At 38.3% G+C, this 25,521-nt stretch overlaps 6 protein-coding genes across 7 annotated transcripts; 3 read left to right on the plus strand and 3 right to left on the minus strand.

The window, feature by feature from the left end:
- Positions 1 to 81: 81 nt before the first annotated feature.
- Positions 82 to 1,511, minus strand: LOC117790506 (26S proteasome regulatory subunit 6B). The gene is made up of 2 exons (XM_034629967.1): positions 931 to 1,511; positions 82 to 816 (listed from the first exon to the last, which is right to left on the minus strand). The coding sequence occupies exons 1-2, from the start codon at positions 1,454 to 1,456 to the stop codon at positions 143 to 145; spliced, it is 1,200 nt and encodes a 399-aa protein (XP_034485858.1). The 5' UTR covers positions 1,457 to 1,511; the 3' UTR covers positions 82 to 142.
- Positions 1,512 to 1,619: 108 nt separating this feature from the next.
- On the plus strand, positions 1,620 to 4,557 carry LOC117790505 (probable Dol-P-Man:Man(7)GlcNAc(2)-PP-Dol alpha-1,6-mannosyltransferase). 2 transcript variants are annotated; one of them, XM_034629965.1, is made up of 5 exons: positions 1,620 to 2,278; positions 2,348 to 2,521; positions 2,580 to 2,733; positions 2,797 to 3,168; positions 3,233 to 4,557. In XM_034629965.1, exons 1-5 carry the CDS (start codon positions 2,020 to 2,022, stop codon positions 4,359 to 4,361), a joined length of 2,088 nt encoding a protein of 695 aa, XP_034485856.1. In that variant the 5' UTR covers positions 1,620 to 2,019; the 3' UTR covers positions 4,362 to 4,557. The 2 variants fall into 2 exon arrangements, with proteins under 2 accessions (XP_034485856.1, XP_034485857.1); XM_034629966.1 differs by having other exon boundaries at positions 2,207 to 2,274.
- LOC117790507 (cytochrome c oxidase subunit 7A, mitochondrial) lies at positions 4,434 to 5,022 on the minus strand. The gene is made up of 2 exons (XM_034629968.1): positions 4,933 to 5,022; positions 4,434 to 4,871 (listed from the first exon to the last, which is right to left on the minus strand). Exons 1-2 carry the CDS (start codon positions 4,960 to 4,962, stop codon positions 4,587 to 4,589), a joined length of 315 nt encoding a protein of 104 aa, XP_034485859.1. The 5' UTR covers positions 4,963 to 5,022; the 3' UTR covers positions 4,434 to 4,586.
- A 641-nt stretch (positions 5,023 to 5,663) lies between these two features.
- LOC117790151 (uncharacterized protein F21D5.5) lies at positions 5,664 to 7,531 on the plus strand. The gene has a single exon (XM_034629464.1). It carries the CDS (start codon positions 5,762 to 5,764, stop codon positions 7,334 to 7,336), a length of 1,575 nt encoding a protein of 524 aa, XP_034485355.1. The 5' UTR covers positions 5,664 to 5,761; the 3' UTR covers positions 7,337 to 7,531.
- Positions 7,321 to 8,110, minus strand: LOC117790152 (ADP-ribosylation factor-like protein 2). Its single transcript, XM_034629465.1, has 3 exons — positions 7,964 to 8,110; positions 7,545 to 7,899; positions 7,321 to 7,481 (listed from the first exon to the last, which is right to left on the minus strand). Exons 1-3 carry the CDS (start codon positions 8,026 to 8,028, stop codon positions 7,347 to 7,349), a joined length of 555 nt encoding a protein of 184 aa, XP_034485356.1. The 5' UTR covers positions 8,029 to 8,110; the 3' UTR covers positions 7,321 to 7,346.
- Positions 8,111 to 8,166: 56 nt separating this feature from the next.
- On the plus strand, positions 8,167 to 9,025 carry LOC117790153 (cytochrome c oxidase subunit 7A, mitochondrial). Its single transcript, XM_034629466.1, has 3 exons — positions 8,167 to 8,322; positions 8,472 to 8,822; positions 8,886 to 9,025. Exons 1-2 carry the CDS (start codon positions 8,305 to 8,307, stop codon positions 8,724 to 8,726), a joined length of 273 nt encoding a protein of 90 aa, XP_034485357.1. The 5' UTR covers positions 8,167 to 8,304; the 3' UTR covers positions 8,727 to 8,822; positions 8,886 to 9,025.
- The last annotated feature ends 16,496 nt before the right edge of the window (positions 9,026 to 25,521 follow it).

Genomic DNA, 25,521 nt, shown 5'->3' on the forward strand with positions numbered 1-25,521 from the left:
CACATTAAGCGATGAAAAAACTGAAAGAATTTCTAAAATTTGTCCATACCGGTATTTTTAAAATAGAAAGAAAGCCCAAGCTTTTAATGCATATTGACTGATTTAATTATATTTAGTTAATATATATGTACGCATACTCTAATTAATTGTAAAACTCGTGCTGAGCTTCATCCTTGCGTACACTAGTCTTATATCCCTTTTCAAAGTCTTTCGAGCATGCAATATAACGATTCTCTCGAACTGCATGCATGCCAGCCTCCTGACAAATAGCATTAATATCGGCATTTGAGATTTTGTCTGGACGAGCTATAAGCTCCTCGAGATCGACATCTTCGGCGAGATTCATTTTAGCCGTTATGGTGGTGAAAACTAAACGCTTTTGACGACGATCCGGCAATGGGAATTCAATTTTACGATCCAAGCGTCCGGGACGCAGTAGAGCCGGATCTAAAGTATCCGCGCGATTGGTAGCCATGATAACCTTAATGTTGGTTGTTTCATCGAATCCGTCCATTTGATTCAACAGCTCCAACAAAATGCGCTGCACTTCACGATCAGCGCCGGTTTGGGCGTCAAAACGTTTTGTTGCAATTGCATCGATTTCATCTATGAATATGACCGATGGTGCATTCTGTTTGGCCAGTCGGAAAAGATCCCGCACCATACGCGGTCCCTCGCCCAAATATTTCTGCACAAACTCCGATCCCACAACGCGAATGAAAGCGGCTGTAGTTTGATTGGCCACCGCCTTGGCCAGCATGGTCTTACCACATCCCGGTGGGCCATAAAGCAGCACTCCACGGGGCGGATCAATGCCTAAAGATCAGAGAACATAATCATTATAAGGTATTTTTATCAAAGATAATTTTGAGTAATTTTATAAGACTATACAAAAATTACTTTTCTTCTGATGGGGAAAAAAATACTTACCAATTTGTTTATACAAATGAGCGTGTGTTAACGGCAACTCAACGGCTTCACGAATTTCTTGCTTTTGCATATCAAGTCCGCCGATATCCGAGTAGCTCACATCCGGTTTCTCTTCCGGCGTCAGCATTGAGATGGTGCTATCCGCCTCTGGTGGCACTAGATCCACTAAACAGTTACTCTGCTTATGCAAGGCCACTGAAGCCGATGGCTTCAATTGTTCCCGATCAATGGTGGACAAGACGCGTACGTAATAATTTGAGCCTGTGGTGGATGCAACGATGCCAGTGTTCTCGTCAACAGCCTCTAGGAATTGACCAATGACCAAGGGCACAGCCTTGGCCCGTTTCACCTCCTCCTGGGCATGCAAATACTCCTTTTTCAAATTGCGCTGCTCCTCTTTGATATAATCTTCCTGGACTTGCAGCAGTTCCAGCTGTAGTTGCAATTTCTTATAACGCACATAGAAGTCAGCCTCTTCCAAGGTGTAGTCAATGTTTTCTGCCAATTCCTCCTTATATAGAACCATTTTATATTTTCTTTAATTCTTGACAGGAAGGTGAACAGAGAATGACTTGAATTTTTAAATTGTTTGAAACAGTGTTGACAGTTGCAATAAGCCGATAAGCTCTGTCGCGACGTATGTTATCGATAAATTGCGTTAGTCAAGAACAGCTGTTTGCAAAGTCTGTTATGGTTTTTTTTCTCATTCTTTCGTTTTCTTATTCTTGTTTTGCTCAACGTGGAACTGTCGTTCTATTTTTAAATCAAATTTCGATTTTATTTTGGAATTGTAAGATTTGTTGCAAAGAAAATACACATACACTTAACGCCAGATTAATTTCGAAAAGCTTGGCAATGCTGGCAAATTGAATTCCTTGGAAAATAAGAAGAAACTGTGTGAACGCCGGCTGTGTTATTTGGTGATAGTAGAAATAAAATACGTCACCTGTGGAATATATATGTGCATTTACCAAAAACCGAAGCATTTTCTGTCACAACAATGATGACAATTATGTAATATGCCAATTGTACATCCAAAAATTCGGCTGATTTGATGTTGGTGCAACCACTGTGACTGCAACTGCTAAAATGGATGCACTTGTATTTCTGACTGCGGCGGCTCATCTCGTCTATACGCCTTTCACTAAAGTCGAGGAGAGCTTTAACCTGCAGGCCATGCACGATATTTTATATTTGCGGAACAATTTCACGGAATATGATCACCATGAGTATCCAGGAGTTGTGCCTCGCACATTTATTGGACCCTTAATTGTATCAATATTGTCCGCTCCGTTTGTGGTGCTCTTTGAGACGATGAGCATTAATAAATTCTGGGCACAATATGTAGGTAAAAGACACTGGCCATTCTATTCCACCTTTGATTACTTCTCATGCAGTATTTCGAATTCTTTCACAGTTCGCCTCGTCTTGGCTGGAGCCATTTCGGTTGCGTGGAACAATCTGCGTCGGGCTGTGACAAAAATCTATGGCATTGAAGTGCGTTTGTGGTTTACGGCTATAACAATAACACAATTTCATTTCATTTTCTATATGACACGCCCACTACCAAACATCTTTGCACTGCCACTTGGTATGGTTAAATAAGAATAACTATATTTAATTTGCTAAAATAATGTCTTTTTGAACAGTGCTCTATGCGATCGCATATTGGATGCGTGGACAATACAAGCCCTTTATCATTTGCTCGGGAATATCTATCATTGTGTTTCGATCCGAGTTGGCACTCTTTTTGGGATTGCTGCTAGCTCTGGACTTACTGCAGCAGAAGTTATCCGTTGATGGGTACGGCTGTTATTCTATTCTACTTATTATTTCCTTTGTTTAATGTGCATGTCTCTTTCCCAGCTTGCTGAAGGTTGCTTTGCCTGCGGGCGTCTGTATATTGGCTGCCACGGTGCTGGTAGACTCATTCTTTTGGCGACGCCTGCTGTGGCCCGAAGGCGAAGTGTTGTGGTACAACACCATACTTAACAAGAGCTCCAATTGGGGCACATCACCGCTGTTGTGGTACTTTTACTCTGCGCTGCCGCGTGCCATGGGTGTCTCATTGGCATTTGTGCCGATTGGCATTTACTTTGAGCCGCGCATTCGACCCTTGGCTCTTTCGGCACTCGGATTTGTGCTGTTGTACTCTCTGCTGCCACACAAGGAGCTGCGCTTCATAATATACGTGTTCCCCGTGCTTAACATTGCTGCGGCGTGTGCCTGTCAACGCATGTAATTTGAAATCTATTGTATCCTCAAAGCTCTCCAATTATTTGATTGTCTTTTGTCTTTTCAGGTGGATGAACAGTGCCAAATCAGCATGGCATAGCTTCGTAGCGCTCATAGCAGCATCACATTTGCTGTTCAACGTCCTTATTACGATATTTCTGCTTGTCGTGTCCGGCACAAATTATCCTGGAGGTGCGGCGCTTTCCCGTCTGCATCGATTGGAGGCGACCAATCCAAATGTTTCGGTGCACATTGCAAATTTGGCTGCGCAGAGCGGTGTATCGCGTTTTATGGAGATACACAGTGATTGGACATACAGCAAGGATGAGACTATGAACTATACTCAAGCAGAGATGGCGAGATACAGTCACTTGTTGGTGGAGGCGAAAAACAAGCATAACACGGAGCTGTGGACGACTTTGCAGGAGGATTTCGAGACGTTGGAATTCGTCGATTGCTTCAACAGCATTGGCATCCAATACAATTCGCTATTTCCAGTACGCATCAAGACAAAGCCTTGCATTGGCATTCTTAAGAAACGATTTAATGTCGTAACAGATCTACACAAAGAAAAAAAGCTACCAAAAGACAAAAGTCTTAAGGATAGCACGAAAGCGAAACGTAAAAAGGATAAAACTAAAACAGACAAGTTAGATCCAGTAGAGGATACACCTTTGGAGAATGTAATTCAAGAGGAATCAAAGACTATTAAAGACGATTCGAATAAATTTTCAGAACAAGTCTCTAGTGTGGAGCCAAAGATCGAGGTGGAGATTGACGACGATGATGGTATAGTAGCCACTGTGGAGGAAACCTCATTAGAATTTCAAGCAGATGCTGTCGAAGTAGCTAAGGAAATCAATTTTCAGGAATTGCGAAATCTTGCACTTGAACACACGACTCGGAAATCTCGTGCAGTAACTAAACTGAAATTACGAAAGATAATCGAACAACACTATAGAGCCAAGGGACGACATATCGAAAACGATTCTGCAGAACAGCCAAAACCTACAGGGGCACGTACTGGAATGCGGCAATCGGTTAAATCCATTATAAAGCAGGAGAAGATTAAGGAGATGATCGAGCAGATCGCTACTATGGATTTGACTCGCATCTGCGACTTGGAAAAGACATCAACAAAGGACTGCTTAAAGCAGGTTATTGACAAAATAGACGACGATAGCATAAAAGTATGATGTCGAGTTTCTTGCAAAAGATTGTAATTTAAATAGTTGTTTGTAATAAAATTGTTTTCAAAGACAAACTCATTATGCTAATGTCATGTTTATTGTTTGGGAATGAGATGCTGCAGTACGTGTGTTAAATTGAAAATGAAAGATGTAAAAGTCATTGAACACATTGTAAACTTGTATTAAATGTCATTCAACTATACCAGTGTTCAGTATTTATAGGATATAATTTTAGGCTGCAATGTAGCCGAAAAATAACCAGAAATCGCCAATAGTGCCGAGGGCGGCGAGTATCAGAGTAAGTCTGTATAGAATACTGTCCATGCTTCCACCCTTCAGGAAAACGGGCTTGTCATTATCTGCCTGGAATTGCTGTTGTAGCTTGGCCATTTTGGGAGTCAATTTTCCTGGACCGACTCCACCCTTTTGCATTAGATCCGGCGATGCCTGAAAAGAACGTGTCTCCGCCAGCATGGGAGCTATAGCACCCCACTTGGTAATATCACACAATAGGGGCTGCAAAACATTAATAATAATTTGTAAGAATAATTATATAAGGGCTTATATTTATACTTACACGAAATTTAGAAATGAAAATTCTCTGCATTTTGCAATGAGATTTTTAGCAGAAGAAAAATTATTTACTGTGTTTCAGTAGTTAAACGTTTTTAGAATGAACTAACAACATATACAGCCTACTACGTTGACATATGAGTCTGGCACATTCTGATGTTTAAAACCATAACAACATTATAAATTTGATAACCCTTGAGCAATGTTTTTAAATCGAATAAGTCCCTTTATTCCAATATTAATTGAAATACCGAAAAAATTTACATTCGTAATGAAATGATTTTAAGTTTAAAAAATATATAACAGGTTGAAGTTCTTGATAGTGAAAAAATGGACACTGATATAAGAAAAATTAAGTTTTCGAATTTTGATGCATAATTAATTTATAGTCCAAAAGGTAATCAAAATTGGTTAAGTTTTTTCAAAGTTATGACAGTTTGAAATACAGAGCATCGATATCATTAACGTATATAATCGAACATTCATAAACCGATACATCAAAAACATCGTTTCTTATCGATGGTCAACTTATTTTGTCGATATTGTCGCCCAACACTGATAAGAATTGCAAATTTAAATTAATTAATAAGGTTGATGAAAATTGTAAATTTAAAATTAGACAAAATTCGAACAAAAATTCTGCAAAAATTAAAAAAATTCTGTCTTAAGAAAATTTACGTATTTTTTAAGTAAAAAAATCAAGCCAGATCGCAAATTTTTAATGGAGTGGCATCCCTCGGCTTAAGTCTATTTTGTTAGGTCGTAAACAAAAAAGACCCGCAGATTTTAATGTTGTGAAATTCCTCAATTCAAATTAATTATATTTTGTAAACATGTCATTGGCTAAATACTTAAATCGCTCAGTGGGCAAAGTCGGCAAAGATGCTGCGTCGAGAATCTGTACATTGAAACCGATGGAGGCCGAGCACAGTGCCATAAAATTGACGAACGGTGAGAATGTTGTTGGTCGCTGCAAGGAAACCGGCATACGAGATTCCCGATGTTCCAAGAAACAACTGCAGCTGCAAGTTGATTTAAACCGTGGAAGTATTCAACTAAAGGTATTGGGTCTCAATCCTTGTGGGGTCAATGGAGTTATGGCCATGCAACACACAGAATGCGAGCTGAAGCATGGAGACCTTTTGGAAATTGTTTACGGGCGGCATCCGTACGAAGTAATCTTTAATCCTATACCAAAATCCGAAAATGACAACATGGAAATTGAAGAATCCATGTCGAGAGCAGCTGCTAGTGAGGAGGAGAGATGGGATTCAGCTGCCAATGGTGAATTGGTAATCTTCAGTAGCGCCGGCTTGCAAGCTTCCAATAAAATTGCTGGTTACGACATGGATGGCACCATTATTAAGACAAAGTCTGGCAATGTATTCCCCAAGAACACCGAAGACTGGCAAATCATATTTCCCGAAGTTCCCGAGAAGCTCCAACGGCTGCATAAAGACGGATTCAAGATATGTTTCTTCACAAATCAAGCTGGCATAGCACGCGGCAAAGTAGATCTCAACGATTTCAAGTTAAAAGTCAAAAACATTGTTAAGAAATTGAATGTGCCTGTGCAGGTCTTCATAGCTATTGGTAGTGGTTACTATCGGAAGCCATTGCCAGGCATGTGGGAGCATTTAAAAAACGAAATGAATGACAATGTAACTATAAAAGTAGAACGTTGCTTCTTTGTTGGCGATGCAGCTGGAAGACCTGAAACCGGCAAAGGAGTCACCAAGCAACGCAAGGATCATTCCTCTGCAGATCGCCTCTTTGCTGCCAATATTGGAGTCTCCTTCTACACACCCGAGGCTCATTTTCTCGGCAAACGCGTGGAGGAATGGAACAAGCCTGAGTTCGAACCCAGCAGTGTGCACGATCAAATTGATCAGTTCGAGCCAAACGATGCACAGTTCGACACAAATAAATGTGAAATGATTATCGTAGTCGGTCTTCCCGGCTCTGGCAAGAGTCACTTCTGTGCTGAGGCTCTCGCTGGTAAAGGCTACAAGATCGCAAATGCAGACACCTTGGGAAGCACACAGGCTTGTCTCTCCGCCTGTCAGCGTGCTCTGAAAGAGGGTCAGTCTTGTGTGGTGGATAATACCAATGTGGATGTGGCATCACGTAAAAAGTTTCTGGCACTGGCTGCGGAATTGAAAATTCCATGTCGTTGCTTCGTGATGAATGTCACACCAACGCAGGCGAAACATAATATAGCTTTTAGAGATCTTCTGGACACTGGACACTCGTCAATCAGTGACATGGTCTTCAACATGATGAAGAAAAAGTACCAAGCACCAACATTAGACGAGGGTTTTGCCTCCATTCACAAAGTTAATTTTAAGCCGCACTTTTCCAATGATAAGGATGAGAAGCTATATAGAATGTATTTACTTGAGAAGTAAGCTAATGACTTTAATCTAATGTAAATATTCGCTTGGCAATGTCATCTATAAGCCAATCCATTGAACTTAAAAGTTTTTCTCCTGTTACTGCGCTAACTCCAACTACCAACCAGTGATGTGATGTAATGTCCTCTAAACTTAATATCTGTAAGTCACAAAATTTTAATAAATAATTACTCGTCCATTGTTTGTTATCTAAAAAACAGACCTCTTTGATTTCTGTTGAATTTAGAGCGCCAGGCAAATCCTGTTTGTTGCAGAGCACAAGTAATGTTGCACCAGCTAGACGTTCTTCTTGCAACAGCACCTGCAGCTCCTGCTTGCAACTCTCGAGACGCATACGATCCGCACTATCCACAACCCAGACGAGGCCATCTGTGCACTCGAAATAATTACGCCAATATGAACGCAACGATTTCTGGCCGCCAACGTCCCACATGTTTAAAGTGTAGCCTTTGTGCTCCAAGGTCTTAATATTAAAGCCCAGGGTGGGCGAGATTTCATCAATTCGCTCTCCGTTGAAACGCTTTAGGATCGTGGTCTTTCCGGCATTGTCCAGGCCACTGGGAAAGAGTATAGAGTATGAATCACAATACTCGAAAATTCAATAAACAGCCTGTCACTTACAGCAAGAGTATACGCATCTCCTTTTCCTTTTGACGCATCTTTTTCAATACTGTAAGGAATCCCATTGTGTAATTTAACTGCTTGTTGCTTTATTTATATTTATAAATTAATCTCAATTCAGCAGCTGCTTCGGCAAAGCAAAACAATATTTTTGTGTTGTTGTGAATGCCGCCAATGTGTGAATGGCAAATTTATGAGAGCTGTATTTTGTGACAGGATATGGCAACTCTGTTCTCCATAGACGTCAAACAGCTGTCATAATCTGGGGCCCGTGAATTTTTCGCTTCAGCTCTTTGAACCATTTGCATTTCAGCAACTAAAAATAAAATATATTTAACAAAATGATGAACCTATCCAGAGTAAGTATATGTGTTAAATCGTATAGCTTTTGTGGATTATGGCATGTGTGATTTATCCATGCCATTCTCCTGGAAGCATATTATTGGAAATGAATTACGTAAGTTTGCTGGAGTCCCAAACTAACCGCACATTTTGTTATCGTACGTAGGCCGTTGTTCGCAGCTTTGCCACTGCAAGCACTCGCCGTGCCACAGCCACCAACAAGGAGCAGATCGAGAAGGGCTATTTCGAAATCCGCAAGGTTCAGGAGCACTTCCAGAAGCATGATGGCAAGCCCGTCCATTTGAAGGGATCCACTTTCGATAGTGTGCTGTACCGCGTCACCATGGCACTTGCCCTCGTCGGCATTGGTGGCATGGGCAAGCTCTTCTGGGAACTCAGTGTGCCTCAGAAGGAGGAATAAGGCGCCAGCAGTATAGTCTAACCCTTAAGCTAAGCCAATTACCAGCAAATCCCCAATTGCAGCGTAGTTTTCCTTATATTTCTGTGGTTTGATAGTGTAAGTAAAGAAACATATTGACAATCTTATCTATTAATATTATTTAAATATTATTAATTGCAGAACTGAATCCACAAAACCATGTGTACGCAGTCCTAGAATGTTGCTTGTGTTAGAATTTCTAAGTTTAATGTGTAACTGAACATTCGCAAAAGCATTTCAATCGTGGAAATATAAGAACTTGGCTGTAAAGTTATAAGATATCACAATGTTTTTCACTCTGCACGAATTTCGGCAAATCAAAGGATTGTCCAGGTCTTACGACATATGGTCTGCAATTTTTCATAATAAATTTGCCGAATATTTTGACTTGGTTTGCACACACTTAAGCACATACAGAAGGAATTAAATAAACTGCATTGACATTAAATAAACAAACAGCAAGCAAAACGAATTTTGCCGCCGCTGTGTCGATGTGTCGGATTGGATGTGGCGAGGAGCCCGTTTTATAAATCAAAGGGCGGCAACTCGGCGCGTTGCCTTTGGCATGGAAATGTATTTTAAATCGAGCGAATCATGCTGCGCTTTAACACAACACACAACCAGCAACAGCATATGTGTGTGCGAGTGTGTGTGTGTGTGTTTATTAATAACTAAAAAAGAATAAGAAAACACCAGGGAAATGCAGCGTAATGTGCAATTTAAGGCGTTTTCATTAGTTATTTCTCCATAAACACTTAAATAAAATTAAAGCATTTGAAATAAAAATAAGAAAAATGCAAAATGAAAAAAAGAAAAGGAGAGGAAACTGTAATATAGCCATTTTAAGAGTTTTCTGTGCAATTTACACATACTTTCGGTTTGTTTTCGTATCTGTAAATGTGTGTGTAGGTGTGTGTGTCTCGGGGGAGAAATACATAAGACGAAGAACAACAATTTTGCTATTTCATTTGCAGTTACGGACCATTTAGATTTTTGGATGTGCACGCGAACCGCATAAAATGAACACGAGTTTACCGTTAACATATTTAGATGGATGTGTGTAGGTGGCTAAGTACCTAGAAGACGCACTAAACCCGACCCATCATCCCCATTTCCCAATATGGAGTACATTGTAAATTCTCAATTCTCGCACAGATTCCCTGAATTGCTTGATTGCTTTCGAAAAACCATCTAATTTCTATTTTTCCTTAATTAATTAAATGCACACAGCATGAGATAGAAATTATGTGCACTTGTCGCAAACTTATTATATTTCATAGACTGTGAAAAATGTTATACTATGAACAATTCCAATTATGGCTTGGTCTACAATCTACAAACTGCAACGACTACGAGCACAACTCCGGCTGTCGTTCCACACGAGTGCCCACTGTGGTATCACAATAATAACTCAAAATGCGTAGAAGATGCGAAACTAAATGTTTTTCCCCATTTTTGTTTTTCCCTTTGCCTTCTGCGTTGCCAAAAACAATATGAAGAAGGGCGGGAAGATGTACGATGCAGAATCAAGAATCGAAAAATGTGTTTCATTAAATCTTATTTATAGTCAGCAATTTTATGCATTTAAAGCGCGTCTATCAGCGGCAACATCAGCATCTGAAACTGAGCATCAGCATCTGAAACTGAGCATCGCCATGCGGAAACGACAACGACGCCATATTGAAATTAACTGTGGCGCGCTTTGATGAGGGGTGTGCGAGGGAGACAGATTTATTATAGAGCGCCATTGTGATCGTAATATATTAAAACTCCGATCCTATCCAAAAACACTTACGTCCAGTTTAGCGGTCATTTACTTATTGGCTAATTAGTTTTAACGCTAAAAAGATATTCAGTCAATAATTAACATAACGGCCTGCCAAATTCACTTAGCAGTCTAAAAATATTTTTAAGGTACAAAATTAATTCATGTTTCGCCAAAATACCAAAATTACTATTGGTTCTACGGCTACTTTACCCGGGGCCTAAGGCCAAGGTAAAGATAACTCGAAGACTAAGGAAACTTTCACCTTTGTCAGAGGCGCTTTGCATTTATTTGTTTTTACTACGGCATAGATAAATTTTGTAGCTTTATTTTTCACGTGAAATATTGCCTGGCAAACGGCGTGCGCTCAGGTCCAGGCATAGGGCCCAGTCCCACTCCCAGTACCAGTGCCAGTCCTGAACCAAGACCCAGGCCAAGACGTTGCCAATGCTCTGCAAGCGTTGTCGCATCAACCGCAGCAGCCGCAACCACAAATCAGAATGTCGTTGAAGCATTCAAGTGCAACGGGCGTGAAGCGAACTCGCTGCTACTGCGCCTCTGTCTCTGTCTTCGTCTTCCTCTCCCTCTCCACCTTTCTCTCCCGGTGTTCATCTTACTCTGCGTTGCGGCAAATCTCGACAACTCTCAGATGAACGGCCGCTGAGTGAGCAACGTCAACGTTTCGTCTTTGTCATACTGCTCTTTACTTCCACTCGGTGGGTGGAGACGGTGTAGTAGCAAGAGGAGTATGAGGAGTCCATAGTAAACCTTTAAAAAAAATTCGTGTATCGATCTATCTAGGCACGTCCAACACGTCCAAAACGAAACCCGTTTGGCCTATTAACACTTCGATTACAACTCAACTTTTGTTGCCGCCGCTTGGCCAACGGTTTTCTGGGTGGTCTTGAACGACGCTTTTAGTTAAATTTTGATTTATTTGAGCTTCAATTAGTCTTTGAACAAATCTGTTTATTTATTTGCTTTTAATTATTGTTTGAAACCACAAAGCCGTGCCACTGGCACAGGTTAGAGGGCGACACATCCCAAAATCCCTGCCACTGACACATTTTCGAACCGACTTTGACTTCGACTCCGAGTGATGTTGAGTAAACCACCGAAGAAGGTTTTTAATTAACACCATCAATATAATTTAAGAAAAACATCAAATACGCGCGCAATATTAATGGAATTTTAAGTGATTTTACACACACATTAAGAGATAAAGTATCAATATACCTGAGATATTTGTAATTAAACGGAAATGTAGAAAAATAATCTAAGGATACTTGAAAAAATAATGAATGTTTATAATTTTGGTAATACACATCTTGGATTAAAGAATATGGAATTTAGCTTTTATCCTTGATTTTTTCAATATTTATAAAAGTTACAGAAAAATTCCTATGTGTTTTTGTGGTCTGCTCTCGTCACTAGCGTGGACTGCAGCCCAAAGTGATTTATAATAAAAATAAATAGAAAATAAATGTTCCTTTTTAAAATATCATGGTTAATTTGCAACTCTTAAAAATTGATATTTATTTTTATTATTAAAAAATAATACACAAATTACGATATTTACGCCTAAAATAGAAATTTGGATGTAATCCATGTTACTGTAGAATATTTCCTATTCAAATTTGCTTTCACAACTACTACTTTCTGTTCCTGAGAATTGCAATCTTTTAAGACTTGTTTTTTGAAAGAAGTGATCATGCAAAATGCATTCGTAACTGTTAATAATAACAAACGCATCACAGCTTCCATTGTAGTGTTTTTGCTAATATAAATTCATTGAAGTACATCCATCACAACATATTTAGGTACAACATTTCGCCAAAGATCTCACATTATATTTTATATAGAGCTCATACATGATTGAATTTGGGGATTGTGTTATGATAAACAAACAAAAACAGATACGGATGATATGGTTGCTGGAAAAGTAAACTCTTAAAAATATCGAAATGCATATTTGAAATTTATAAACCATAACGCCCCCAGATGAGAAAGAGGGGAAAGACGGGAAAGAGAATGGGAACAGCAACAACAAAATCGAATCGGCGTGAAAGATGCGCTTCCCATTTCCCGATGCTCCGACAAGCGATGAAGATGTTTTAGCCTTTGAAACTGAAACCGACGAGAAGTAGAAACATGTGTCCAAATCTTTCACACAACCGATGACTAGTCCTAACAACCTACCGCGCAATATTACAGGCAATTTCATTGGCTTGTTAGCAATGCGCGGGTGCGAACCTCTCGGATCAGGTGACAGTTGCGGTGCGTTGCCTCTCAAGTGAGCCGCTTCAGGTTTATTCCAATAATTCATCGTCAACTGCAGTTGCGCTGAGCCGTTTTATGTCCACGTCAAGGACACCCAATACTCAAGTGCCTGCCGACCATTGTATGTTACAACATAATCATCAGTTACTACTTCCCATCTAACTGGGTATGGATTTGGGTCATGGGTCAGTCCTACCTTAAGTGGCAGCAGACAATTCGACGCTTCCCGTCCAGAGTTTACACCCTTTGGTGTTATGTCATTTAAGTTGGGTCTTCGACGATTCGATTCTGCTCCGAATGTGTCAATTTTATAGCACATTTTGCCCACTTTACGACATTTGAAGCCTCTACCCGCCTCTGTCACGGATGCGCCTTTTGTTTTCTTAAGTGTCGTGCATATTTTGTCGCTGGTGTTATTTTTGTTGTATGTTGAATAACACTAAAATAAGACAGAGATTGAGAAGAGAAAGAAAAACACATAATATTCATTTGTTATGCTTGTCATTTGTCGCTGCTGGCGGCAACTTCAAAGCATGTCATCCAATTTGTTAAACGCAGATAATTTGCTCTCCATCTCCATCTGGGTTGGCATCCCCACAATCGAGATTTGGGGCTTTGACTTTTCGCATATGTTTAATTATTATCTTTTATGTACATACATATGTTTATATAAGTCGAAAAATAACACCATTATCACATATGGTTAAGTAATTTCATTAGTAATACGTTTTATTATTTTTTATAATTTTTTTGGATTAAATGTTGATTTAATAAAACAAACCAAATATTAATTTATCTTAGTGAATTAAAATTTTGTTGATATCAAAAATTTATTCACTAAGGATATCGGTTCAATTTTATCAAAGTTTCGGCAGTTCGGTGTTTTTAAAGGCAACAAATCTGGGTTTTGGGGAATTTACAAGTTAGCATACAAAAAAAAAAGTGTTGGTTTTTTATATTAAAGGTTTTTTTTAATAAAGTGAGTTCATTCAAAATACTTTAAAACATATCCAAGAAAAAATTTAATCGATTGATCCGGCTCATTTATTTAAGAAAAACTAGAGAAATAAAGAATCTCAAAAAGAGGTATTGAATAAAAAATGAAATAGCTATTTCCATTTTTAATCTCAACACTTTGGAGAGTTAAAAGAAAGCAACTATACCTTTTAGTATAGTACATTTTGAACCTTTTGATAAATTGAAAGGAATAAAGCAAAAATATTGAAGTTTTAGCAAATTATTTAACTTTACTTAATAAATTGATTGACAGAAGAAAACAAGAAGAATAAAATGTTCTTTAAGAAATTCGGTTTCATTTTACTTAGAGTTGTAAAAGTTAATAGTTTATAAAGAATTATAATAACTATAAATGCGTTATTAGATTTCAAAAGTGCATATTAGTTTTCATTGAACTCTTAATAAATTAAATTTTCTCAATATGATTAAAATATGGTCAATATGAATGTATAGTTTGAAGCGCAGTGAAACTATTCACAATGGCGATCGTCAGAGCGTGTGCGAGAGAGAGTAACGAGTCAAATTTGCAACAAAGGAAGGTATGCGCAGGTAAGCCATAGCGAGCTCAAGGAGGTGTGTCCAACTCACTCACGAGTGTGTGTGAGAGCAATGCACACAATCGCAAGTTGGTTGCTCTTTCACATATACAAGCGAGAGCGCACAGATTGATTTGCAAATACGTGTGTGTGTACAAACATGTAATAGAGTGACGTGAGACGAGAGCTGTTCTAATGAGCGAACGACAACAAAAATTGGCAGCAAGCATTAAATGACGAAATTAAATATTAGTGACAATCATATGAAGACAACAACATTTCTTATAATTAAGTCTAACCATGCGAATCGCAACGGCTCGGCGAGAATCGAAATGCGGCATCTCAGCAACGGCACCAGCAGCAGCCGAAGCAGCAGAGACATGGTGGAGAACCATGCCCTCAAGTTGGGAGAAGGGAATAGGGATTTGGCCCTGTGCCGCTTTATTAGCGAACAACGATCGCTCTAATGATACGATTTTGTTAATGAAGCAAAAATAGATACACACACTATCATCAGGAAAATGCATTGACAAACTTGGCGGCGGTCTGCTTCGGCCCCGCCCTCAATCTCAGCTAGTGTCAGTTGTGTGTGTATGTATGTGTGTGATACTAAAAAGTCATGACATCGCACGGGCACACTGCGGAACGCTACGGATACGCTTACTTGCTTCAGATTGGCCATTCAAGCATTCAAAAATTAACTCCGCCCGGTTGCGTATGGTTAGTCAGAGTCACAAGCGCAGACTACTCGTGCGCAGCTGAGATACGAACCTACAACTACAAGACACACACTCACATAATACACACACAAACATGCATATGTATGCACTCTTCGTTGTTGGAGCACAAGAGCGCATCGCGGTCATCTGTCATGTTTTGGGCCCCAAATTATTTTTAGATCTAGTCGGGGGTTGTGAAGTATCAGAAATATTTACTTATATGCATAAACATAGATAATGATATACTCCAGAATTATGTGTTTAATTGAAAGTTTATAAATTTTTGTTATAAAAAAAAATATATAAAATCATTAAAAAATACATATTAAAACTACAAGAAATAGCGATATTTATTTCTAAAGATAATACTTTTGTTTCTTTTATTTTTGGGCGCACGCTCAACCGAGTGCGCTCCTGTTCGTTTGAAGACATTCTTCATTTTTGTTATTTTGCCAGCCAACTACAAAACACGCACACCAATACACAGCAACAACGCCATTAAAACCAACAAATACAAAGCGATCGCCGCCCTCAGTGAGTGTGTGTGTGTGTGCAGTATGAATGTAAGAGAAAAGAGCAAAACACACACATATGCACATTAGCGGCTGGCGAGAGTGAGATGGAGAGAGAAAGAGCGAGATCTTGGGATGCTGCGTCGCAGTCGCTGTGTCGTTCGCTTTGACTGTTTGACTGTTGGTGCTTTTCGCATGTGGCTGTGGATTGATGAATACGAGCGACCGTTAGTCTCAGCAGACACGGGTGACGAACAACAACAAGTTGGAGCTGTGCTGTGAAACGTGCGATGCAACCAAAACGGATCACGGATCAGTAACAGCAAGCAACGGATAATTGGATTTTAATGCGGAATTGCAAGTGACAAGAATTGGTGTAATCTTTGTGCGTGTCTTTGTGTTGTGTGATCAAAATCGATTACGATTAATCGGCCAACGATTTTCAGTGTCAGCCAGAGTGGCCATAAAATACCGCACACAGAAATCAGGTGTGAAAAGTGCGTGATAATTTTCGAACAAAAGTTACCGATCGGCTGCCAAAATGTGCTAATCAGATTACAGTTGTGGTTCAACAGCTCATCGCAAGTATCGCGTATCCAAAACTACTTGTAAAACAACCAAAAAAATAAAAATAAAAACACGGAACGTAAATCCAATCGAAATCCAATCAGGCAACCCAACTGGCGTCGCGCCGTCATCGAATGCCGTCAATTTGTACAAATTTCATGCCTTAATTGAAACTAACAATATAGCCAAGTGCGAATAAGTACTTAACGGCTAACCACAGCTACCTTCTTCTCCTCCTGCCGTCTGCCCGATTACGATAAAAAGAATCGCAAGCAACGAACGAGCAACGATAACAGAGAAAGTATTCGTATTGGATTTGGGAGCAGTTTTGAGCTAAGTTGAGTTTGATTAAATCAGATACAATTGTGGATTTCTTCAGTCTGGAAATGGACCCAGGTAAATTACAGATTGTGCTTAATTTTTTTATGATTCATTAAAATTTAAGTTAAACTTGCTTTAAACCATGATAAGTTGTATGAATTATTATTGTAAATTTGCCGTCGGCTAATAACAATTTGACTTCAACTGAAGTGTTTTACCAACACATGTTGAGTGGGGAAATTCGAGTTGTTATGAAAGTCCAAAATAAAGTGTTTCGGCACATCCACATCCTGCTAGCCCAGTCGGGCAAGTATACGAGTGCGAGTACGAGTGCACCTGACTTGTTGTCGCAATCTGTCCCAATGCAAACAGTGAGCAGAGCTACCTTCGAGTCCAAGTCCAAGACACTTTTCGGTATGTGTACTTGTTACTTGTTGTTTGCCTTTGATTTTCGTTTCAAAAGATGAGCAGCGCCGACGCCGACGCCGCTTGCTGCCTTCTGCGCATGATCGACAGCCTCCCGGTAGCAATGACAACTGTTTACTCACCATGAAGATGGCTGACGCTGGCGTTGCAGCCAAAGTTGAAGATATCTGTCTGTCTGTCTCCTCTGGTGGCGACGTTGCCATTGCCTCTAATTTAACTAATGATCGTTGTAATGTTTGTGGTCTGTGCCGATGTTTGTCGTGCGGTCTTCACTTTTGCCGCCAAGTGTCCATGTCTCTGTTTGTCCATTTGCTTTACTCCACTCCCCTGTCATCACTTATCTTAAAAAATAAAAAACTTTACATCATTGGCCATAAATATTGAGATTTGTTTTTTGGTTGTCGCATTTGTTGAATTGCCGATCCACAATTAACCATATGCGCAATCTTCAAAATAAACAACATTTCCATATTTTGGCATGCGTTGCAAATCATTGGTGGTTGACTGAGTGCTTGATATTGATATTATGTAAGAACCTGATGCCATCACTGCCTATAATAAATATGTAGTCTTTATTTATGAGTTTGAGACCTAATTTCATAATTTAGACTTATCCAAAACAGTTAGTAGCTAATCATTTCAGCTAAACTAATATCTAATACTCCTTCAAAACTTAAAGTGCAGCTTGGAAGGAAATATTAATTTAAATTTCATCCCTTTCTTATATTCATGTCCATATTTTAATAATATAGTTATTTTCTTAAGATAATTTCTTTAAAAATTAACAATTTTAAAATTATTTAATTTTAAAGACTTAACAAATTAAGAAAAAACTTAAAACAATTGAGAAATTATATACAAATTATAGTATAAATTTTAACCAAAACTTTGAGTTCAAAGATTTGAGCCATTGAACCGAATCTTTCTTTTAGTTTGGAGGCTTACAGCCTTAAATTTAAGAAATTCTTTAAGTATATTTTTATTCTTGGTCAGTAAATATAATAGAGTAGATATAGCCAAGTCTAATTCTTTCTATATACAACAACCAAAAATGTTAGGATGATCGAATAGTATTATATTATCATGTCAGGATTTTATTGACAGTCCTGTCCAGTCTATTTCGCTCTCTTCTCTATTCTTAGCAAATGTAACCCACGAAGCGGCTGTTCTTAGACATTTAAAGCTAGTGAAGCCACAGATCGGTCCATTAATGAGTTGCTTTCGATGTTTTGACATATTGTTTGTACGCAGCATTGTTTGCCAAGCTGCTCCAGACGCTGCTGCAGACCCAGACCCAGACGTAGACGTAGACACAGACACAGATGTGGAGACTTGGAGCCACTGGCACTGGCTACGAAGATGCAGAAATGCGTGACTAACGGCTACCGGTAGCCATCTACTTCGGTGGCTAAACATGAAAATAAAAAGCACAGAGCGAGATGCTAAAATCACAGAAATGGGCAGTAAAACAAAAGGCAACAACAACGACTACTGAGACGGCAAAGGAGAACGAAGGCAAAGAGGAAGAGGAAGAGCAAGACGATGACGGTCGGTCACAAATGCAGGCAAACACTTGAGAGACGAAAAAGTCGCGTCAATGTGTGCACGCCTTAATGGATGAGTATACACATACGTACTACACTCATATGTACATACAAATTCAGGAGCAAAGATCTCAACTGAGACTGGGACAGGGAATGGGAATGGGAATGGAACTTGCAGTGTGGTCAGGGCATCATAAAACTTGTGATTCCGTCTGATATTCCCTGATTCCCCGATTCCCCGATTCCCTAATTGCGTTCAAGTTTTGGCCAACGCTTCACTGACTTGATTATATGGCGTCGTTGGCCCGCAGACGAAAGAGAGGACGACTTTAATTAAATCACTTTCGCTTGCTCTCTGGTGCGTTAATTTCATTATGATGGCCGCCCACTTGGAGACATGGCATTTGCTGTCGCTCCCAAAGGATTCGCTGACATGTGACAAGTGCAAGTGCAACATGAGCATTCCAACACAGAACAACAGAACAACATTACTGCAGCTCATTAACATAAATTTAATGATTTTCTAATCACTGCATCTGCCAGGAGGGAGGCACGTGTTCCTTGCTGGGTAATTAATGCGAGAACATCAATCTGATGGCAACCACAACCACATCTGGGGAGCTCTTTGAACTCAACTCAGTCTAGGCCTAACCCTAACCCCTTGATGGCATTCTAGTATTCCCGAAGGCCTGCTCTTTGAACTACGAACTAAGAACTACGACCTACAACCGGAACTGCAGTCTTCTCGATACAAACATATGTACAACTTGTACAAAATTTATGTTTGTCAACGGGCGTTTCCTTGTCTCACACATTGCTGGGATGCCAACAACGCTGGGGATGCGGTTCTAGTACATTGGCAATGATTGGTCGGATCTGTTCATTTAGTATTTAGCTTTAGCATTTGTTTGTAGGCATTTCGGCAACGCTAGCTTGCATTGTCCACATTCCTGGTACGCGTAATTGAAGTCACCGCAGCATTTCTTGGGCGCGCCCCCTTTTACATGCCCAGGCAACGGGAACGAGAACAAAAACGGGAACGGGCACAACGGGAATCTTGAGGTTCGAATCCGCCACCACACTGAAAAAAAAGAAAAACTTCAAAAATCAAGAACATTCATCTTAAATATTTTATTCTTAAAATAAAATCATTTTAAGACCATACTTCTAGTTCTAAGAATATTAATCGAAAAAAATCGAGGTTCTTGAAACAAGAATAATAATCTTAAATTGTAAGGAAAGTAAAAATATGCCATATTTTATTTCAAAACAAAAGTGGTGCCGTGGCGTTCTGGTTAGAGTCGCCGCTTCGGCAGAAAGCAGTCACGGGTTCGAACCCCACTCAGTTACAATAAAAAAAAGTAAAAATAACATTTAAAAAATTTACCAAACCAGAATAAAATGTTTATTAATAGGTAAATAAGTTATAGGTTTAAAAATTTTTTTACTTAAATATTAAGAACATTTGATCTTATATTCCCATTTGTTTTTTTTAACCAAGATGTGTTTTCTTAATCTAAGAATTTTATATTCTCTACACATTTGTTAGACCAAAAATCGTAGTTTTAAGACCAATATTTTAATTTTAGAAAAATTTTTTCTATCAGTGTAGACACTGTCATATTTTCTTCTAGTGGAACTCAGTGAGTTTAGTGCGACGCCACTTTGTGGTGCCTGCCGTGATTTATGGACCCATTCATTTCTGTTGACAGACAAAGTTGTTGACGCTGAGAAGGAATCTATTTAGTTTTATGTACTTTTGATATCCACGAGGGCGAGGGCATCTGTTTCATCCAAAGTAATGAGCTTAATTTATAATTTAAAGCACTTGCAGTGGATCAACATGAAGCTAATCTGAAGTTGAAGAACATTCACAGACGTCTATATGATGCAATTTATTTATTTATAAGCAATGTTATTTCGTTATCGAGACCCTGTCCATTTTCCAGATTATTACCATCCAACAAGTCTGGCTTATTCGCTACAGTATATACTCAAGTTATCTGATTAATAGAAGACTCCGTGAACTCTTGATATGTGAGATATATTTTATATTAAATTTCCTCTTTTTCTACTCTCAACTAAAGTGAACTTCTGGAGGAACTTAAACTCCCTTTAAAGTGCTGCATAGTGTATTAAGAAAATATAAAAAAGAAATTAAAGATCGGTCGTTGTTAAGTAAACAGATGATGATTCGTAGTCTCTTAGACTTTTTTTGCTTGATAACGTTGGAAATTGAACTCTTGCTGATTAAATGGAAATAACATTGCCACAGTTCAAAAGGGACACACATATAGAATGGACAGTCTGCGTGGCAGTTGCTTCCTTCTTCTTGACTTGGTGACTTTCTTGCTTGCTTGTAAAAATTGTAAAATTCACTGATAAATAAAAGCGATTGTGCGGCAAATTGTGCAACGCTCCGAATGCGAAATTGTCGACAAGCTCTAACAGCGCACTTAGTATATGCATAATACATATATTAAACGTGCTGTTTAATCGTCAACAAACAAGTGAAAGGATTAATTTTAAAATTCTAAATTATAAGCAGAAATATTTGGGGGCTAACCCTGCGTATACGTAATGTGTAAGCGTTAGCGAAAAGCCTCAACAGAATTCAACTGAGTTGTTAAATTAATTTTTTCTGCATTTTTACGAAACAAAATCAACATTTCTCTTTACGAAACAAAATGATAATTAAAGCGAAATCTTAACTATCAGATACCCTATATATGCAGAAAGTGTTTTCATGCTTTAACAACTTGTTAATGATTTTAACAGCACGTTAACATACAGTGTTAACTTTTAATAGATGTTGACGAAATATTAGCAGCAAATTTAAACAAGGCTTGTTAAGTAATTAAAGATTTATCGATTAACGTAGTGATATTTTTACATCTATACAAAATGAAATCAATGAAAGGGTAATCAGGAATATCTTCCTGCTTAAAGTTCCTTATATATAATATACCCAACATATTTATACATAGGGTATTCGGATGCTCTCCCCTCTTGGCTTTGGCATCGGCATACAGACTGTCAATCAAATTGCAGGGTTGCCACGGGCACTGCGGCAACACGGGGGACAGTGGGACATTGGATCGGTGCTTGCCAAGAGCTTAAGATTTATGGCATCGTCACAGCCATATTGCAACTTGTAGTTTTTCAAAAAAAAAAAAAAGGAAATTTAATTTGCCATGCTTTTTTTGCAGTTTCTACAGTTTTTTGTGGCAATCCGCTTTGGGGCGAGACTATAAAATAATAATAATACAGATAATGTCCTCAATATTTAAAAAAGAAGACGCCATTTCATGCCAAATTTATATTCAATTTCTGAAAATAATCTTAAGACAGAGAAAAAGAGATGGCAACAAACTGCCAGTCGGCCATTTTATTAATCATTTTATTTATTTTAGTTGCATTTAATTTAATTGAAAGTTGCCTTTTGCCTGAAAATTGTTGAGCTAATTAAACACAATTCTCAACGTTTTGATTAAAATTATAATGGCAATTTGTATTGAACGCTTCGTTTGAAGTGGAAACGTGTTAATTGACGTATCGCTCATTCTTCAATTTTTGAAATTTGCATTATTTCTATTTAATTTAATTTTATTTTATAAAAAAATATTGCATTTTCTATTGTTGTCATTGTTGGGGTCGCTGAATTGCGAATCGCTGATTAAATGCTTATTGCCCATGCCATAATCCAAGTCATAAATAATACAAAGTATTTAATGTGTTCATAACGAAATTGCTTATCAGCTGGCCAAATGTTCAGTTGTCTGTTAAATTTGTTCAATTCAATTATGCATGAAATTAGTTTATTGCCTTTTGACATTTGAAGACTGTCAGCGAAAATTTCTAATATTTTAATGTAATATCTGTGGAAAACTACTAGTATTTATAAAAAAAATAGGAAAATATAGACAGTTCAACGGATTCAAACGTTGCTTATCAGCAGACGAAGTAGGAAATAAATTTGCCTCGGCATTATCGTATACCATTTAAATATTCAAAGTGTTCACAAGGGGATATAAATAAAATGAAAAATGTGAGTACAGAAAGCGTACCTTTTATCCAAAAGTGTTCTTAGGTATAAAAATTAAGTAAATAACTGTGTATACTTTATACACATTCATTCACTATATACAAATATTCACAATAATCCAAAATAAAAAAACACAAAGTTCATACTTTTGTTTGAATAGCAACAACAACTGACTCGATCAGCTATTTACAGGGTATTCTCGAGTCAACCGCTATAAAATAAAAATAAAATTATGTAAATGTTTTTTTTTTTCATTCGAAATCTTTGAATTGATATGAAACAGTCATTTAAATGATTATTGCTAATGTCAATTTTATATGTTTATATTTATTTGCGGTCGACCGCGTCCATTTTTTTAAGCAAAATATGATTATTTTTAATTAGTTCTAGTTAGTTAACATTTGTTAATTGCTCCTGTAATTGGATTTGCATGCTTCACTGAGGGTTTTGGGTGAACTTTTAACGATTTTAAAAATCTTTTATATAATTTATACACTTCAAATGCGGCATGCAGTTGCCTCAACTTAATTGCCAAAAGGAATTTCCGAGTGCGGTTTTTGTCAAAGCGAAAGTTTTTGCATAATTCCAAGAAGGGGAAAAGCGAAGATACCATAAAACCATTTAGCTCAAACTACATCAGCTACTGTTGCTCGATTCTGCTGTAATTTGTTTATCGTCCGTCAAAGTCAGCGTCTACTGTGGAACAATGACACTCCATTGTATTCGGCAATTTCCCAGAATTTATGAATTATAATTTCGCTTTATAGACAATTTTAATTGAGCTTTTTATGGGCTGGTCTGGGCCATGTTGGATGTATGCATGCCCTGCATGGTATTTGTGGCAGGGTATGTCATGCCAGGCTGCCAGGCTGCCAGGGTTGCCAGCGTCATTCAGGCGTGTCCAGCTCGAAAAAGTGTTGAATTTCAATGCAAACAGAACCATTTGTAAGCCATTTGTACCCAACATGGCTAATGATGCAGCTACCGCTAGCGACTTCCGCTAAGAAAAATAACTGGAGGAGTAGGAGACGATGCAGACGGAGGACCCGCATAAGGATCACTAACCCGCAGCGATTTCCAAATACGAAAATCCATGTGCAAATATTGGTAGGGCACAACTTCATCTGGTTTCTGTCCCTGAAAATAAAATCGATTTTATGATTTTTTAAGCTGTTTGCCCGAGCTCTTCACATTTTGTAGCTGTTTACATTTCATTAACAGAAGCTGCAGCTACTTGGATCAACCGCGTTCTGTTTGCCTTGATTAGCTGAGTGACTAGTGAAAATGCCAGGATACGGATACTCATTAGAGACAAAGTTGCACTAGGGATTGAGAATTGACATCGCTTAACTGGGCGAGATTTTATATTAGCGACATAGACATCACTGTAAACATGGTCGGAAGCATGCATTTAAAGGCCCAAGCCCATTTTTGTGCGTAACCTAAAATTAAATAAACAATAATACGAGTAGGTAACATACATACTCACATACATTCTCAGATGTATGAAAAGTGGCCTCTCTAGATTCGAAGGTTCCCAAATGCAAACAAACATGCAAAATAAACCCAACGGCGACGGGGCAAACACTTCAACTGCACCTGAGCAGGGAACTAGGCAGCAGGGAGTGGGAAGGAGGGAAGGGGGTCGAGTTGGTGGACACCGGTCAATAGTGCGCTCTCTGATCGTAACCGACGCAACGCTTGAATTTGAATCCTCAACGGCGGTGGCATGTTTGCACCTTTAATAAGACCAACACCGTCAGACAAACTGAAAAATCGAACGCCGACGGGGCAGCGACATAACCCAAGATCGGTTCATTGTGGCACGATCGCAGGCATACCCCATCCCATTCCATCCTATCCCATCCGATCCCTTCAATTCCGTCAATCCGTCCATCCGTCAAACCGTCGCGACGGTAGCTCGCTGGTAAATCTCTTGTGTGGATTTTGGTCTTAAGTAGTGTTTACTTTCCGCACGCCCATTGCAATAGAATCTTTAAATAAGCATTTACTTTGTTTTCAGTTACGATTGTTTTATGTTTTTCTTGTCTTTTAACAAGATCATCTCATATTTAACAGATCAATGTTAACTTCGACCTTTGAATATATCAAATATATCAAAATTGTATGTGTGCTTGGACGTGCCCCCGTTTCCATATTAATTCTTGACTCATCTACAATTCATCCATAATCCAAATGGGAAAACTGAAGGAATTTAATTGTTGCGCTAACTGCAAAAATACGTGACTAATTTGCATGGGGACTTTGACTCTGACGAGGGCCGGATATGGCTATGGATCATAAATCGAAAGTTTACTTCCATAAGAACATGATTAAAGACTTAAGAGGGCAAACCACGTTCAAAATTACATAAAGCTTAAAAGTCGGTTAAATTTTGACAAATGTAAGAAAGCTTAAAGTTGGTTTGACCTTTGACCTTTACAATTTAATATTAATGATTTAATATTAATATCCTTATGTTATAAGGAGTCCATTAAAAGTAAAATCATGAAATTTAAAATTTTCAAAATTTCAAAGGCATTCAGCCTAAATCTACGGCAGATAATTTTTTTAACGAATTGAATTATATTTGAATGCAGAATTAATTTGGAGGCCAAATCATGATCAAAATGACATTCCGCTTGAAAATCGGGTTAGTTATGAAAAAGTTATGAAAGTTTAAAGTTGGTCAGACCTTTGACCTAATAACTTTACAAGTCAAAATTTTTGTCCAATTTGACATGATTTTATGCAAGAAAATAAAAGGTCTCAGAGTCAAGTTTGAAGTGTTGTTTTATACTAATTATGATATAAGGAGTCGATTAAAAGTAAAATCTTGGGATTTTAAATTTTAAATTTTCAAAATTTCAAAGGGGGGACCCTTAGCATCAAAGCCAAGATCTAGAGGAAATACATTTTTTTTACAAATTGAATTATATTTGAATGCAAAATAAATACAGAGGTTAAACCATGAACATAATGATATTCCGCTTTAAAATCTGTAAAGTTTTGACAAAGTTATCCAAGTATGAAGTTGGTCCAACC

This window comes from Drosophila innubila (genome assembly GCF_004354385.1).
Source record: "Drosophila innubila isolate TH190305 chromosome 3R unlocalized genomic scaffold, UK_Dinn_1.0 2_E_3R, whole genome shotgun sequence".
In the NCBI taxonomy this organism is placed as follows: Eukaryota; Metazoa; Arthropoda; class Insecta; order Diptera; family Drosophilidae; genus Drosophila; species Drosophila innubila.

Coding starts and splice junctions, on each gene's coding strand:
- LOC117790506 (XM_034629967.1), bottom strand. CDS start 1,456: ATGGTTCTATATAAGGAGGAATTGGCAGAAAACATTGACTACACCTTG. Junction 817..930: donor TCATTTGTATAAACAAATTG/GTAAGTATTTTT, acceptor TCTGATCTTTAG/GCATTGATCCGCCCCGTGGA.
- LOC117790505 (XM_034629965.1), top strand. CDS start 2,020: ATGGATGCACTTGTATTTCTGACTGCGGCGGCTCATCTCGTCTATACG. Junction 2,522..2,579: donor CATCTTTGCACTGCCACTTG/GTATGGTTAAAT, acceptor CTTTTTGAACAG/TGCTCTATGCGATCGCATAT. Junction 2,734..2,796: donor CAGAAGTTATCCGTTGATGG/GTACGGCTGTTA, acceptor TCTCTTTCCCAG/CTTGCTGAAGGTTGCTTTGC.
- LOC117790507 (XM_034629968.1), bottom strand. CDS start 4,962: ATGCAGAGAATTTTCATTTCTAAATTTCGT. Junction 4,872..4,932: donor TTTTCATTTCTAAATTTCGT/GTAAGTATAAAT, acceptor AATGTTTTGCAG/CCCCTATTGTGTGATATTAC.
- LOC117790151 (XM_034629464.1), top strand. CDS start 5,762: ATGTCATTGGCTAAATACTTAAATCGCTCAGTGGGCAAAGTCGGCAAA.
- LOC117790152 (XM_034629465.1), bottom strand. CDS start 8,028: ATGGGATTCCTTACAGTATTGAAAAAGATGCGTCAAAAGGAAAAGGAG. Junction 7,900..7,963: donor GAGATGCGTATACTCTTGCT/GTAAGTGACAGG, acceptor ACTCTTTCCCAG/TGGCCTGGACAATGCCGGAA. Junction 7,482..7,544: donor ATTCAACAGAAATCAAAGAG/GTCTGTTTTTTA, acceptor TGTGACTTACAG/ATATTAAGTTTAGAGGACAT.